The sequence below is a fragment of the Gracilinanus agilis genome, chromosome X, assembly GCF_016433145.1.
Source record: "Gracilinanus agilis isolate LMUSP501 chromosome X, AgileGrace, whole genome shotgun sequence".
NCBI lineage: Eukaryota > Metazoa > Chordata > Mammalia > Didelphimorphia > Didelphidae > Gracilinanus > Gracilinanus agilis.
This window is the reverse complement of record NC_058136.1, coordinates 72,318,660-72,335,907: the sequence shown is the minus strand read 5'-3', so window position 1 is coordinate 72,335,907 and position 17,248 is coordinate 72,318,660. Positions and strand designations below refer to the sequence as shown.

The following is a 17,248-nucleotide window of genomic DNA, read 5'->3' as shown; positions in this document are numbered from 1 at the left end:
AAGTGCGTTATCAGGCGGCCGGGCAGCTCAGTGGATGGAGAGCCAGGCCTAGAGCCGGGAGGTCCCGGGTTCCGATCTGTCCTCAGACACTTCCCAGCTGGGTGACCCTGGGCAAGTCACTTCTTTCCCACGGCCTAGCCTTTACCGTTCTTCCATCTTAGAACCAACGCTCAGCATCGATTCTAAGAGGGAAGGCGAGGAATGAAAATGATATTGTTATTTAGGCATTATATTGGTAGAATATTAAATAAGAAATAGGAGCGCCTTGAGAGCAAGGGCTCGACTTTCTGTACCCAAAGCTTAATGGGCATATTCATGCCTCAGCTTCGTTTTCTAGATGAAGAAACTGAGGCTTGCAGAGGGAAGTCACTGTTGGACTAGTAAGTGTCTGAGGCAGGATTTCAATACGGGTCTTCCTGACCCCACGCCCAGAGGGGCCCTCGAAGTGCCCATTTTACAGATGAAGGAAGAGAAGCCAAAGCCAGGTCCCACGGCTCTTTTGAGCCCGCGCTCGGGTTCCTGTCTCCTGGGGGCAGATTCTGGGGCTCGGAGTCGCCCCAGGCTCTCACCTCTGGTAAGGAGCCAAGCTGACCTCTCCAGCGTGGCCGTGGTGTTCCTCTGGTTCCAGGCCTTGCACTTGTAACGCCCTTCGTGCTGGCGGGACACGTTGCGAACATTCAGCGTCAAGGAGACGGAGTACTTGCTCACTTGCCTCTCGGTGGATGAGGTCGGAACCCTTTGCCCAAACGGATTGAACCAAGCGAGGCCGTCGTAGACGTATCTGGCCACTCTACAGGTGAGCTGCGCGTCGTGGCCCTCGATCGCCAACACCTGAGGATGGGTTTCCAAGTGCCCTGGCACATCTGGAACAAAGGAGAAACGTCAGCGTTGGCGACCAGAAGCCATCGCCGAACCCAGAGCCCCTCTACGGACGTCCCCAGTGAAGGAGAGCTCACTACCTCTTCAGACAGCCTGTTACAGTTTTTCCTGGTATCAAGCCTCCCGTCCATCAGTCCAGGGGCCGAGGAGAACGTATCTGAGGCCTCTTCCACGTGACGGACGGACCTCCCTTCCACGAGCTAAACACTCTCGGTTTCCTTTCAAGGAATCCTTACAGAGCATGCACGCTCTGGTCACTCTGCCCCGGCCCCTTTCGTGGTCCTAAAAATGGGACACCCACTGAGGCGGGGGACAGAGAGGCTATTTAGCTTTCTTGGCACCCATATCTCAGTCTGCCTTAGTTTCCTCAACTGTAAAACGAGGATAGTAACAGCAGCTACCTCTCGGGGTTTTGACGAAGGCCAAACTTGTGACCTGCTTAGCCCAGCTCATTATTGTGGCTCCCTGTGGTGGACAGACTTGGGCTGTTTTCTCTCTTCCGTATGCCTTTTACTTTATTTTTTAAAACCCTTTTTCTTTAGTCTTAGAATCAATACCATGGATTGGTTCCAAGGCAGAAGAGAGGTAAGGGTTAGGCAGTAGGGGGGAAGTGACTTGCCCAGGGTCACCCGGCTAGGAAGTGTCTGACACCTGATTTGAACTCAGGACCTCCTTTCTCTAGGTCCAGCTCTCAATCCGCTGAGACACCCGGCTGCTCTCTCATGGGTTTTAAGAAGGGAAATAAAAAAATCAAGTGGCTCCAAACTGCCCCGGGGTGGCATTAATTGGGGAGGGACAGACAGCAGGCTATTTCTGTTCGTCTGGGGATGGAGGTGGAGCGTCAGGATGAAGGCTTCTCCTTCAAAAGATAGGCAACATGGGGGCAGCTGGGTAGCTCAGAGTATTGAGAGCCAGGGCTAGAGACGGGAGGTCCTGGGTTCAAATCCGGCCTCAGACACTTCCCAGCTGTGTGACCCTGGGCAAGTCACTTGACCCCCATTGCCTACCCTTACCACTCTTCCACCTATGAGTCAATGCACAGAAGTTAAGGGTTTAAAATAAAAAAAACACAATTAAAAAAAAAACAAAAGATAGGCAACGGAGATATTTACTTCCGAGGCATTTGTTAACGAACGCATTCATTTCTTGGCTGGGATTTCTAGCAAAGTTCTTTACAAAGCACTTTTGACTCTCCCAACGACCCTGAGAGGGAGGTGCTGTCATTTGTCTCCATTTAACAGACAGGGAAACTGAGGGAGGCAGGAGCGACGTGATTTGTCCCCATGGCTAGCAAGTGTCGGAGAAAGAATTCGAACTCGGCACTGCCCAACGGAGGGGGTGATCCTATGAAAAACATACACAGCACCATTTCTCAGGCTGCCTACAAACTCCTCCCCTTCCGGCCCGGGTTGGCGTGATTTTTTAACTCAGCCAATATTTATCTCCATCATGGCCGCCTCCTGAACCATCCCATCTAGCAATGCAAAACACAGCTGCTGTGTTTGCTTATTGGCACTGACGGGTTCCAGAATCTCTGCTGGCTTTATCTAATCTCCTCAGCTCCCAAACACCGGGTGGTTCACAGCAAAGGCTTCACGGAACCCACCCTCACATTGGCCCAGAGCCAGTGGAACCAGCTTGGGGTGTGTTGTGTTGCCACTGTGGGGCCCCTGGTCTCTGGTGCCGGAGCTGCCAATGGCCCCGGCGAGCGTGCCAGCCTTACCCTCCCCAACCTGGGCCGGCCTCGCTGGAAACAGAATACGGCAGCCCCAGCATCGAAGGGCAGCAAAGAGACGGGCAATGGAGGAGGTGGGGAGCAAAGGTCAAATGGAAGGCACCCTCTGTTCTGGCTGTGACGGCGCTACAGGAACTTTAAAGGCAGCCTGGCGAATCCTCGCCAGAGGCATATGGATAGCACTGAGCAGCTCGGGAACTGGGAGAGGAAAACCAGAGGCCCCGCCCAGAGCATTCACTGGGCCGCCAATGACTGCCAGTGGGGAAAGAGATGCACCCAGGGGCACAGAAGACAGCCAGTGTGGAAAGATGGTCGAGGCCTTCTGGAGACGGAAGACTCTGGCTCGCCTTAGCTAAGTGGTAACTGACAAATCACTAGGCAGGATGCTAAGGCTCCCCCCCCCCCGAGACGGGTCGAGGCTGACAATGGGCCGGCCAGCCTCTTCCAACAGGGAGAATCTTCCTGAAGGGCCCAGGCCTTAACCCCTGTCTCATATCACTGGCCACAAAAAGAGAAACCCAATAATAACTCAGGCAAGCTCGGTGACAAAGACATTAAGAAGCCGATATTAAACACGTGTTTCTGATTAGAGGCAGAGAGTGTGAGTGTGCGTACATGTGTGCGTGGGGGGGTAGAATACTGTAATACTTGGTATGTGGGTGCCCCTAAAAGGTTCAGGCACAAAGGGAATCCCTCAAAAGAGATAGCTTTTTTTGCCAATCAGAAACACACTCCATCTCCAGGGGTGTGGGGCATGTGGCCTCTTTCTCCCCAAGCACAGGGCCCCGTGGATGGGAGAGCTGCCATATTTCTGCCCATTTTTTCCTCTCCAGGATTTTCTGGTGCTCCCCAAATATGGTCCTAGATCTAAGGCTGGAAGGAACCTCAGAGGCCACGTAATCTAATGCTGCCCTTGTTTTACGGAGGAGGAAACTGAGGCCCAGAGAGGGGGAAGGGATTTGCCCCAGGTCACACAGGTAGTAAACAGAGGCAAGATTTGAAGCTAGGCCCTCTGCCTCTAAAGCCAGTGCTATTTTTATCTTATGTCCATGTTGGTGAACCTATGGTACATGTGCCAGAGTGGGCTGTTCCCCTCCCTCTCTCCATGGGCCTGAGGACATTTCTCCCATCACCCACCCCTCTGCCCAGCAGCCCAATGGGAGCACTTCCTCCCTCCCCTGCCAGGGGTAAGGCAGGGGGATCACCTGTGGCATGAGGGTTGCAGTTTGGGCACTCACTCTCTAAAAAGTTTGCCATCACTGCCCTAGGCCGGAAAGCATCATGTTCGGATCTGTTTCCTGGATCCCATGAGCTAAAAGGGAACTCGGGATGTTCTAGAATTTATTCACCTGACTCACACTGGCTGTGCCCTGGGACATGTGCCCATCTCTTCTTTTGTTTTAACCCTTACCTTTCAGTCTCAATACTGTGTATTGGTTCCAAGGCACAAGAAAGGTAAGGGCCAGACAATGGGGGTTTAAGTGACTTGGTCAGGGTAACACAACTAGAACATGTCTGAGGCCAGATTGGAACCCATAACATCCCATCTTCAGGCCTGGCTCTCTATCCACTGATCTACCTAGCTGCCCCCTATAAGAGTTTAAAAAAACACCAACTATGAGGAATAAGGGGCAAAAATCTTCCCCAGATGCCCAAAATTTTAGTGAGGTAAAGGAATCAAATAAGCAAGTATGATGTTTTTGTGCTATGTCCCCTGCCAGGCCCTAATTCTGCCATCTATGGCCCTTCCTCTTTTTTTAAACCCTCACTTTTCATCTTAGAACCAATACCTTGTATCGGTTACAAAGCAGAAGAGCAGTAAGGGCTAGACAATGGGGGTTAAGTGACTTGCCCAGGGTCACACAGCTAGGAAGTGTCTGCGGTCAAATTTGAACCCAGGACCTCCCATCTCCAAACCTGGTTCTCTACTTACTGAGCCACCTACTTGCCTCTGTGCCCATCTCTTCTAATTCCAGCTGTCCATTGCCATGCAGGGACCCCAGAGTCATAAGCATGAGAAAGGATCCCACCAGCAAGGGCCACTTGGACTGGAGCTTAAGCTATGGGGTATTCCCAGGTCCTAACAGGGCAGAACTTCCCCTGTTAGCCGCAGGCCTTCCGTATTAGCCCCCCCCAAAGGAGGTGCCCTGGGCCTTTATCACCTAAGCTCCCTCTTCTCTGCTCCCCGACAAGGCTGGGCAGTCTCGCCTGAAGAGACAGCAGCCATCAGAAGAAAGCAGAAATGAAGGCTGGCTCCGTTTGTATTTACAAGGAAATAATTGGTTTTAATTTCCTGGGCTTTGCTGGGAGATGGGCTTAATTGAAAACTTCTGCCACCAGCAGATTTCTGTCTCAGAACCCTGTCAGGACGGCCCTGCTAATTCTCAGGTGGGCGGGCGGGGAGATGGGCTGAGACGACACAGACCCTTCTCTGTGTGCCCTGTAAACATGTCAAGAGTGTGCAAAGGGATGGAAGCAAGTGTTGGATAAATGGGAGATCTATAAAGTGTCAAGAGATGGGAGGGGGCGGGGAGGAGGGAGAAGGGGGCCACCTTCTCAGCTAAGGCCTGGAAAAGAATGAGATGAAGACCAGTTTTCTTTCCTTTCTCCCCCTTGTCCCCGGGGGCCAGTCTTCAGATGGAAGATCCAGGGTAAGCCCGACGGGAGGTGCTGGGGAGTTAAACTCGTACGGACCACGTCACTCAGTCTTGGAGGCCCCCAACCGGAGATGGGCCAAGAGGGAGTCATGAGGAAGAGGGGAATGAATGAGGTAATGCCTTTCGGGCTTCCCACAGCAGAGCCTGGTCAGCCCTGGGAAGAACAGGCTGGCAAGTGTAGGCCAGGCTAGACGCTGTCACCTCAGGGAAACACCACAGGACCAGAATTCCTTTAGAAAGGGGAAGGCAGCACAGTATGGTGGGAAGGGAGTGGGGGGGAAGGGGGAAGGAATAGCATTTCTCTATTATAGATAAGCCCTTGAGTATTGTTATGTTTGTTATTGTTCTTTACTTGTTTTTCCAGTTGGGTCCAACTCTTGGTGATGCCGTTTGGGGTTTTCTTGGCAGAGATACTGGAGTGGTGTGCCATTTCCTTCTCGGGCTCATTTGACAGAGGAGGAAACTGAGGCAAGATTTGAGCCAATGTCTTCCTGACTCCAGGGCCTGGTGCTCCATCCAGTGCATCAGCACCCAGCTTTCTCTGTTCACATATTGTATATCGATATGTGCATTTCTATATTAGCTATGCTAAGTAAGCACTTTACAGATATGATCTCATTTGATCTGCACAACAACCCTGAAGGGCGGGGGCATATTATGCCTGTTATCACAGGTACTATTGGTGTATGCCATCATTTTACAGTTGGGGAAACTGAGGCAGACAGAAGTTAAGTGACTTTCCCAAGGTCGCACAGATAGAAGTGTCTGAGGCCAAATTTGAACCCAGGTCCTCTCAACTCGAGGCCCGGTACTCTGTGTACTGTGCCACAATCTGTCTCTATGATAGATCGGGAATCAGAGACACTGAGTTCAAATCCCAACTATGTATCCCTCTACCCCTCTAGCTATGTGACTTGGGGCAAATTCCTTCCCCTCCCTGGACCTCAGTTTCCTTTTCTGTCAAACGAGGGGATTGGATTACTTAGTCTCCAAGGTCTTTTCTAGGTCTAGTCATCTTGATGCACCTCTGTTTCTGTAATCATTTTAAAGAAAATCTGAGGACTGAGCTGGAGTAGACCTCAGCTTCTTCAGCTATAAAATGGGAATGCCTCCTCTGCTTACCTCAAGGGATGACCAGGAAGACTGAGTGACATAAGCCACATAAAGGGCATTGTCTTAACAACATGATTGAGTCATGGGATCATTTAAGACTGGTATGCCAAAAAATTGGAAAATGAGGGGCTGCCTTTGATTGGGGAATGGCTGAACAAATGGTGGTATCTGCAGGTGATGGAATACTATTGTGCTCAAAGAAATAATGAACTGGAGGAATCCCATGTGAACTGGAAAGACCTCCAGGAAGTGATGCAGAGCGAAAGGAGCAGAACCAGGAGAACATTGTACACAGAGACGGATACACTGTGGTAAAATAGAATGTAATGGACTCCTGTACCAGCAGCAATGCAATGACCCAGGACAATTCTGAGGGATTTATGAGAAAGAAAACCAGCCACATTCAGAGGAAGAACTGTGGGAGGAAAAACACAGAAGAAAAAGAACTGCTTGATCACGTGGGTCATTGGGGATATGATTGGGGATGTAGACTCTAAGCGATCACCTCAGTGCAAATATTAATTATATGGAAATAGGTCTTGATCAATGACACATGTAAAACCCAGTGGGATTGCTCGTTGGCTATGGGAGGGGGGGTCGAGGGGTAGGAGTGGAAGGAAAGAACACGAATCATGTAACCATGGAAAAATATGCTAAATCAATTAATTAAATATGATTTTTCAAAAAAAAAAAGACTGGTATGCCAGAGCCACGTCCTTGTACATCTCCCCAGAGTGACTCACATGATCTTGGTCAAGTCTTCTAACTTCTTTGGCCTGTTTCCTCAAGTGCATGATGAAGGAGATGGCTACTCAGATAACCTTCTGCCTCCAACTCCTGACATGTGTCTAGTCCCAGATGTGGCAACTGCAGCCCAAGTTTCCATCTGGATCTTAACGATCACAGGTCGAGGCAGGGGCAGCAGGCAGCTGGGCTTCAACACATGAGGAGCTGCGGCTGGGGCTGTTCAACCAGGGAGGCTTTCTTTCTTATTGTTTAACCTCTACTCTCTGTCTTAGATTCAGTACTGTGTATTGCTTCCAAGGCAGAAGAGTGGTAATGGCTAGGCAATGGGGGTCAAGTGACTTGCCCAGGGTCACACAGCTAGGAAGCATCTGAGGCCAGATTGGAACCCGGGGCCTCCTGTCTGTAGGGTTGATGCTCTGAGATCAGCTGAGCCCGTAGCAGCCCCCCAGATCCAATCCTTTCAATGGTGGGAAGAAGCTTCTGCTCTTCTCTGCCCCTCCCTCCTCTTCTTCTGGCCTCTCTGCCTCCAAGGCTTTGTATGGCAGTCCATGAGGCTCCGTCCCCACAGCTCGCCATAACGCTTCCCTGCACCTGCCACCTCCAGAGTCTCCCTGTCCCTTCTCCTAGCTGGCCTGACGCTAGCCCCACGGTGGATGGATCCCTGCTGGCTGGGCATCTCCCTCTCTGGAAGGACTCAGCGAGAGGCCAAGGGCAGGCTGGGGAATTTCCCCCTTGGCTCTGCCTTCAGCATCATGTAGAAGAATGTCAGGTCAGGCTGGTCCCGGTGGCATCCCTGGGGGATGCCGCCGCTATTTACACTTCCCGATGGAAGCGAGTATCTAGTTAGCCCTTCCCTGTGCCTCTTCCTTCGAGCCAGCTCTCCGGCCATAACAAAACATTCCTTCAACTCCCTGCTGAGTCCATTTTCCAAACCTTGACACAGGCTTCTTGGCACACTGCGGCCCTCTCAAGTAAGGTCCCGCCTTATCTTGGGCCTTGTTTCCTCTCGAAGAATTCGAACAGATTAGCTCGGCATGATTTCTTGGGTAACTGCTTGGATGGGCGAGGTAGGAGCCTCCCCTCCCGGAGAGTGGAACTCTGTGTTCTGCGAGATGGTCTTGGGCGTTAGCCATCGGGCCGAAAACAGCCCGTCCTCCTCCAGGTGGCAGGAGCCAAGACGCTACACTAATCACCTGGCCGTGTGCGGGCCCTACGCCAGGCTATTTGGTCATCTGAGCCTCTCCACCCCCAGTATCTGCTGATGGCGGCCGAACACGCTCGATATGCTTCCATTTCCACTCTTAAAAAAGGACGGATTGCCTGGAGGGTCACAGAGCTCCACCGTAAAGGGTCAGAGCTGGGAGGGACCCACCTCACAAGGTGTCATTGGAAGGAGGAAATCAGATAATCTGTGTTAAGAACTCTTTAAAAACAACCCCCCCAATACTTTCTTTCTATGTTAGACTCGGTTCTGTGCATGGCTCCAAGGCAGAAGAGTGGTGAGGGTGGGCCATGGGGGTCAAGTGACTTGCCCAGGGTCATCCAGCTGGGAAGTGTCTGAGGCCGGATTTGAACCCAGGACCTCCCGTCTCTAGGCCTGGCTCTCCATCCACTGAGCTGTCCCCCACATTTCTATTTCAACTGGAAGTTCTTGGGGACGAACTCCAGAAGAGGCAACATATTATAATAAAAGGACACAGGCTTACGACCGGAATTCACACTCCTGTCTCAAGTGACAACCTCATTAAGCCAATAAAATGTCCTCTGAGGTCCCTCCCTGGCAGCTCTGAAATCTGTAAGCTCTGCGATTGTCTCGGTGCCATGATTTCTTCTGCCAGGGTGACCGGCAGCCTGGCACCTCCACTCTGACTTACCCGAGACGTAGACCTTCATGACTCTCTCGTCCTTGCCGACCTTGTTGAAAGCGCTGCAGAAGTAAACCCCAGAGTTGGTGCTGGAAGCAATGGTAAGCATACTCAGGGTCTGAAGAGGAAGGAGAGAGAGAAAAGGCAGGCTTCAATTAGGATCTTGGCTTGAACCCTGGCCAGTCTGTCAATGAGAAGTCTCCATGGGGAAAGCAGGGCCGACCTAGAGAAACGGTATTAAGGAGTCGCGCCTCCTCGACCAGTGTTTGTGCCCAGTGCTGTCGATAGATAGCAAGGGAAACCCGGCGATGAACGAAACGTGGCAGCCGCCGCCGCCCTCCCGACGCTCACAGTCTAATAGAGGTGAGACCCCCAGCTAGTGCTCTGATTTTCGTTACTGCCCTGCCGGCTGTGGTGGTACCAAGCAAGAGAGAGCATTTCAGGCTGGGCCCAATTCCCAGAATTCCACAGAAACTTGCTATCTGAGCCACTCAACCAACTGATGAATCACTTCCTCAAGAATCATTCTCCGAACATAGTTGGAAACCTAGTTTATGGCTGCCCACTTTTTCGTGCCCTTCTCTCTTGTTTTAAACTCTCACCCAAGGGGACGGCGAGGTGGCTCAGTGGACTGGGCACCAGACCAAGAGACAGGAGGTTCTGGGTTTAAATCTGGCCTCAGGTACCTCCTAGCGAGGTGACCCTGAGCAAGTCACTTAACCTGTTCCTGAAAGCCCTGCTGAGGGACCCCTGTTTTAGCCACGAAGCAATCTCGGGGGGCAAGCAGTGAGTACGTGGGGTGAGGGACGGATAGATGTTCCAAATCGTGGAGGAACCGAGGACCTCCTCAAAAGAGGGGAGGATGGAATAAGAGAGCCCTGAAGGACGAGGGTAGATGTGGGTGGGCCAAAGACAAACCTGACAACTGGTCATTGCGGGGAAGGGAAACTACTTGAAACCCTTCTATTGGCCAATCGCATATACTTTGGGGTCACGCCATGACCGTCCCCGGAAGGGAAGAGGCCCCAGACAGGGTGCTCCAACGGAAAGAAAACTAGGTTTGGAGATAGGAGACCTCGGCCTGAATCCTGGCCTTATCACTTTGGAGCCAAGTCATGATAATGGCAGCTCCTCAAGCTAGAGCTGGAGAGCACCTCAGAGGCCATCAAGTCCAGCTTCCTCGTTTTACAGAGGGGGAAACTGAGGCTCAGGAAAGGCGCGTGATCTGTCCACAGTAGCACAGGAAATGAGTGGCAAAGTCAGAATTTGAACTCGAGTCCTTAGGCCTACAAATTCAGGACTTATTTTCTTCTTTTGTTAAACGAGGGGATTGGACCACATGATCTCTGTCGCTCTAACATTCTATATTCTTGGGTCACCTGTACAGGGAAGGAGCCCACTCCGAGCCCCAGGAAGAGCAATGGAGGCCGTAGACTCAGGATTTCACATCTCGGGGTGGGCAGGGATGGATGGGAGGGAAAGGGAAGTTCCAAGAGTGGGGCCTTTGGGGAAATAAATAAAACCTGAGGCAGTTAGGTGGCCAGGGCCACAGACGGGAGGTCCTGGGTTCAAATCTCAGTCCCTTCCCACAGAGCTGTGTGACCCTGGGCCAGTCACTTAACCCCTACTCCTTACTGCTCTTCTGCCTTGGAGCCAATACACAGGATTGTGTCTAAGACGGAAGGCCGGCCTTTAAACAAAACTCTGGGTTCCTTCTTCCTTGGCAGCTCTCGCATCTTGTACCCTGTGTTCTGGGGCCCCTTCCGGTGCTGACATCCAGACACCACCAGGTACACCACAAGCAGGCCCTGGCAAATGGGATCGTGGGATACCGCGAGAGAGAGCTCAAAGAAGGGGTTGTCGAGGGGATGCGACGCAGGCCTGGCGACGGGCGCCCTTGTCCAGGGTTACCAAAGAAGGAAAGGGGAATGGAAGCAGGGAGTGAGGAAGCACTTCCAGCTAGGAGTGCGAGAGCTGGCAAGTTCCCAGACGGTCTGGGAGAGGCCCGAAAGGGGAGCCCTGAGGAACGACAGGGCACACCAGAGAGACTTCATTTCCTAGGCTGTGGCTCCAGGGGACACCGAGGCACACTTGGACTGAGCCTCCTTAGGAACTGGGGGCAGAGACAGAGAAGGAGACATAGTGAGAGAGAGAGACTGAGAGACAGACACAGAGACACGGAGATGGTGAGGGAGAGATAATGAGAGAAACACAGAGAGAGAGAGACAGAGTTGAAGAGGGAGAGACAATGAGAGAGACAGAAACAGACAGAGACAAAGAAGCCAAGAGACAGAGATGGAGCGAGACAGAGATAATGAGAGAAACCCAGAGAGATAGTAAGAGAGAGACACACAGAGATGAAGAGGGGGAGGTAAGGAGAGGCACAGAAACAGAGGGACGGGGAGGGAGGGAGGGGCGTGCTCGTTGTCTCAGAAGTGTTCCCAGCTCCAAGCCCTCTGGGGCCTGTGTTCTGGGGCCCTCCCAGCTCTGAGGGTCAGGAACTCTCTGAATTCCCCTCTGAGACAAGAAGACAGACAGAAGACTCAGGACAGTCGGACAGAATTGGGCCGAGTCAAAGCTCTGCGTTCCGTGGGCGGGTAGAGGACGCAGAGCCCTCCAAGAGGATGCTGGGCCCTTTGGGGTTTCTTTTTTAAAGCCAGGCCCTTCACCTTAGACTCAGTACTGTGTCCTGGCTCCAAGGCAGAAGATTGGTAAGGGTGGGCAATGGGGGTCAGGTGACTTGCCCAGGGTCACACAGCTGGGAAGTGTCTGAGGCCGGATTGGAACCCAGGACCTCCCGTCTCTAAGGCCTGGTGCTCTATCCACTGAGCTACCCAGCTGCCTTGGGTTCGGTTTGTTTTTAAAAGCCCCCACTCTTGGAGCTTCCTTTTTCCTCCTGCCCGTCCCTGTCCGTCCATGAGACGTGAAACCCCGAGCCCACAGTCCCAGGTGCCCTTCCCAGGTCCTTCCCTGCACAGCTGAGCCTGGGCCCTTCTGCTTCTGTCTCCCCCCCCCCCTCGGGGCCTGCTCCCCAGGGCGCAGAAACCCAAAGGAATGGCTCGGTAGAGGCAAGCCAAGCTGCCCATGCGCCCAAGAGGAGCCAGGGCACCCTTGGCCACCTACCAAAAGAGAACTGACACGGTACCGGGAGCAGATGTTTCCCCAGATGTTTGGTAGCTGTCTCCATGGCGGAGCTTCTGTGTTCATCTAATGTGAAGGCGTGGCTCACCCAGCATGCCTTGATTGGCCTCATAGAGGCAGTCTGGCAGATGTCCTGACCATTTTCAAGCCCAATTCTTTTCCTTTCTAGCTACTTCAGGCCAGCTGGGGGCACCACAGTGCACAGAGCACTAGCCCCAAAGCCAGGAAGACCCAGGTTCAAATCCCACCTCAGAAACTTCCTAGCTCCGTGACTGCGGACAAGCCACGTGACCACGTTTGCCTCAGTTCTCTCATCTGTAAAATGAGCTGGAGAAGGATGTGGCGTCCACTCCAGTATCTCTGCCAAGAAAACTCCAAACAGGGCCACAGAGTTGGACACAACTCAATAACAACAAGAGGGTTTTTGAGAGACGATGGCCAGCTGGAGCCCTCCCATTCTCGAGGCCCAACTCAAGCACCACGTCAGCTATGACGGTCCATTTTCCAGGCAGGGTAGGCCTCGTCGTGGCCATTATTGGCCTTCCTCTGCCATGCCCAGGTTCGGCCTCTGCAACCTGACCGTAAGTCCCAGGAGACCAGTGGCAGCTCCCCACAGTGCCAAGAACAATGCCGGGCACATTGCAAGCAAATAGTAAAGGCTTCATTCATAATAAGGGTCATAACGACGATTGCTTGCGATTCCATAATACTTTAGCATCTGCCCTATTCCCATTTCGCAGCTGGGTAAAATAAGGCTCATGAAGAGACACGGCCTGGCCAAAGGCAAAGGCAGTGCTAGATCTCTCACCCAGGTCTTCCATCCAAGACCAGTGTCTCAGGCATGACCCTAGGGTGCCTGAGTGTTCACCGGACAGGGAATTATCAAGGACCCGGCAGCCCGTGATTGGTTAACTGCGTTTCCTGGAGAGCAGGAGCCAAGACCGAGCAGCCCAGATTTCATTTGGCTTTGAAATTGACAGGATTTGGGGCAGTGCGTTTCCCTTCCTAAGTTTAGCTTTGGCGACTGTGAAGATGAGAACGGGGAGAAAGGGAGCACCAAAGTGCCAGGGGGAATCGTGATGGGGGTTAGGCCAGAAATTGGTCTAAGATGCAAAATTCCCACAGATATAATTTCCTCAATTGTCACTCCTCTAATTGCTTGTTGGCAACAGGAGGGGGGTGGGAGGAAGGGAGGGAAAGAACATGATTCATGTGACCACGGAAAAAATACTCCAAATTAATTAAATAAATGAACTTAAATTCTTGAAAAAAAAAATCAAATGTCACTCCTCTGCTCAAAAACCATCAGTAGCTCCCTCTCTGTTGGCCACTCTTAATTCTCTGAATTAAGGCTTACAAAATACTTTCCTCACAGCAAAGATGCAGCATGGAACAGGGACTGGACACTACGCAAGTTGTGTTTGTGATCCTGGCACATACTAGAGGCACATACAGATGAATTGTTAACCTCTCTGAGACTCAGTTTCCTCATGCACAAAAAAGGACTTAATATGTGTAACAGTGATGGCGAACCTTTTAAGGGGTGGGTGATATCCTCAGGCACATGTAGAGAAAGGGAGGGGAGCAGCCCAGTCCTGTGTCCCTCTGGCTTTCTAGTAACAAACTCTGGTGAACTTTGCGCTGGGGCAACAGCATGGCCACGGAGAGGGTTCTGAGTGTTCCCTCTGGCACATGTGCCATAGGTTCGCCACCATGGACCTATAATAATTGGTCAATCAGTAATGCCGGGGAAGATCGGCATCTCAAAATGCAAGAATCCTTGCTCTCAAGCAAGGATTGCTTGCTCTACTTGTGGAGAAACACCCCGGGCAAATCTAAGCACGGTGAGAATCGACATAGGGGGTATGAAGGTAGTTAAACATCAAGCGGTTTGGGAGGGAAGGCTCAAGCAGTTGGGGGGCACAAAGGAAGTGGCAGGTGAATATTTACCAAGGGTTCATGCACAAGATGGCGCTCAAGGTGCCCCTTAAAGGAAGAGAGAGCTTCTGAAAGACACTAGGAATCCTCAGCAGGAAAGGTAAGGCAGAAGTGCATTCTAGGCAGGGGGCCCTGCCGGTGCAAAGGCACAGAGCCTGGAGATAGAATATCACACGTGAGGAATGGAGAGGAGGTCAGTTTGACTGGATCATGGAAATGATATCCAGTGAGGCTGGAAAGACAGGCTGGGGTGAAAAGCCAGAGTTTCTATTTTCTCCTCAAGACAATAGGGAACCACTGAGGTTTCTTGAGCAGGAGTAGCATGGTCAGAGCTACACTTTGGTAAAATCTTGTAGCAACAGTGTGGGAGATGGTTTGGAGAGGGAAGAAGCTGAAGGGCAGCCAGTTAGGAGGCTCAAAGGAGACAGCGTATGGAAAGTCCCTTACAGATGAAAGGCCATTACTATCACCCCACCCGCGACCCATCGTCCACGCAGCTGCCAAATTAATGTTCCTAAAGCCGAGCTCGGACCGTTTCCCTCCCTGCCCCAGTGACTCTCTCTCTGCTAAAGTACTGCCCAGCTAGCATTACAAATCCCCCCCCCAACTTGGCTCCCACCTACCCTTCCAGACTTATTCCACAGCATTCCCCTTAATCGAGCTTTGGTTCACTCATTTCAGTCAGGTCCGACCCTTTGTGACCCCATTTGGGGTCCTCTTGGCAGAGATTCTGGAGTGCTCTGCCCTTTCCTTCTCCAGCTCATTTGATAGAAGAAGAACCTGAGGCTAACAGGATTAAGTGACTCGCCCAGGGTCACCCAGCTGGGAAGTGTCTGAGGCCAGATTGGAACCCGGGACCTCCTTGTCTCTAGGCCCCGCTGTCAATCCACTGAAGCCACCTACCTGCACCATCTCCTATCTCAGAGTCAACACTAAGTATCAGTTCTAAGGCTGAAGAGCGGTGAGGGCTAGACAATGGAGAGCTAGTGACTTGCCCAGGGTCACACGGCTGGGAAGTGTCTGAGGCCACATTGGAACCCAGGACCTCCTGCCTCTAAGCCCGGCTCCCAGTCCACTGAGCTACCCAGCTGCCCCCTTAGATGGTCTGATGTTAATGGCCCTTCCTGGATCCCTGACTTGGTGGCCGTCTCCTTCCTCCACTGGCCTGGTGCCTGGTCATTGACTCACCAGAAGTGATTATGATCCCCAGCTCAGGAAGGAGGGAGGCGAACCTGACAGCCCCAGCAATTCTGTGTGTTGATCTGGGGGCAAAGGGACACACGTGTTCCAAACGGGCCGAGGCAGGCGAGCTGCCTGCCAGATGTCTACACTGGGAGTGGCTAAGGACACATGGGACTGGAATCACAGCTGGGAAACAGAGTCAGATGCTGAGCCAGAGCTAGCTGAGCAAGCTGGAGGGATCTGAAGAGGCCAATCCCCTCTCTTACCTGCCCAACTGAGGCACCTGTGCCCAGACCCACCGAGGTGAGTCAGCCCAAACGTCTGCGCCCCGTTGCCACCACTCAAAAGGAACAAATGGCGAGTACCTGGGGATGGGGGCGGGGACAGAAAGACCTCTGCTTTGGCAGTTGGAAGGCCTGGATTCCCATCCTGCCTTTGCCACTTAATCCCTCTGTGAGGGCCTTAGACAAGGCCTCCGACCTCTCTGGGCCTCAGTTTCCCCATATTCCAGGGCAAGAGGGTTAGACTCAGCTACCTTTAAGGCCCCTTTCGATTCCAGTCTAGCATTTTATCCCTGTCTGATTTGTTTGACAGAGGAAGAAACCGAGGCACAGAGAGTGGAAGCTACTTGGTGCCTGTAGTCACACAGCTAGTGCATGTCAACCAACTGGTAACTGAATATTAAGAATTAGCCAGGGGGCAGCCGGGCGGCTCAGTGGAATGACAGCCAGGCCTAGAGACGGGAGGTCCTGGGATCAAATGTGGCCCCAGATGCTTCCTAGCTGGGTGACCCTGGGCAAGTCACTTCACCCCCATCGCCTAGCCCTCACTGCTAGTCTGCCTTAGAATTGATACTGAGACAGAATCTGGTAAGGGTCTTTTTTTTTTTTTTTTAATAAAAAAGAATGTAAAATCAAGGAAAAAAAGAATCTATCATGTATCACGTCATGATACATGCACGCAGCTAGGGGGCACTGCAGTGGACAGAGCACAGGGCCTGGAGTCAGGAAGACCCGAGTTCAAATTTGACACTAGCTGTGTCACCGTGGCCAAGTCATTTCACCCTGCTTGCCTCAGTTTCCTCCTCTGTCCAATGAGCAGGAGAAGAAAATGGCCAGCCGCTCTAGTTTCCTGGCCAAGAAAACCCCAAATGGGGTAACCGAGTCAGACAAGAAAGCACACAATCTTAGTTCCTTTCCCCTTTACAGGACTTCTCGATCCTACCCCCCAAGTTACTTGCTGTTTGCTCGGTCTAACTCCGGCCCTGTCCCGTGCCTGACTAGAAGCTCTCTGAGGGCAGAGACTAGCTCATTCTAGCCTCCGTTTCACCAGCGTTCAGCCTAGTGCCTCACGCTGAATGGGCACCCGCTCAACGGAATTCTGGCAGTGGCTCCTGGGTCACTGGGCCTTTGAGAAGGCAGGCAGGATGCTCGAGTAGAAGGCAGGAAGGAAGGGAGGGGGATGCTGGGTAAACCTTTATCTCCTTCTCCTGGTGGGCTGGACTGAGAGGAGTAGCCAGTAACAGAAAAGCGAAGGAGCTGGGCCCGGCCTTGTTCAGAAAGGGCTCCCTGAAGGCCCCTGACATCTTGATTACTCTCGACCCCAGCTCGACAAGGCCAGATGAATGGCCTGTTGGGTAACGGACGGCAGGATTAAAAGTGTCCATTTCCTTGACTAATTCTCAGGGGCCCGACACCCCGAGTCGAAGGTCATCAGTCTTCCTCAGAGCTCGGAGAAAGTGAGAGAGGAGGAGCAGCTCTCGGCTAGGCCAGGGGCCGGCCAAAGGCGGCCTCCAGACCCAATGGGGGGCAGGCTGAAACCCGAGCTGGGCCGCATCAACTTTTCTTTTTAATAAGAATCCATTTTCATCAGGGGACGCGTCCTGTGGAGAGCTGTTGCCTGTGGGTCGGATCGGAGTGAGTCCAGCTGACGGAGGGAGGGAGGAAGGAAGGGAGGGAGGGAAGGAGGCCCAGGGCCTCCCTTGGGGGCTG

General features: G+C 52.4%; 1 protein-coding gene across 1 annotated transcript in view; it reads right to left on the bottom strand.

Moving 5' to 3' along the window:
• Positions 1-17,248, bottom strand: part of LOC123253770 (vascular endothelial growth factor receptor kdr-like) — a 113,676-nt gene that overhangs the window by 40,931 nt on the left and 55,497 nt on the right. Inside the window, exons 12-13 of the mRNA XM_044682914.1 lie at positions 9,006-9,114; positions 570-863 (exon numbers count right to left, since the gene is read on the bottom strand). Coding sequence (XP_044538849.1) covers positions 570-863; positions 9,006-9,114 — 403 coding nt within the window. The remainder of the gene's footprint in view (positions 1-569; positions 864-9,005; positions 9,115-17,248) is intronic.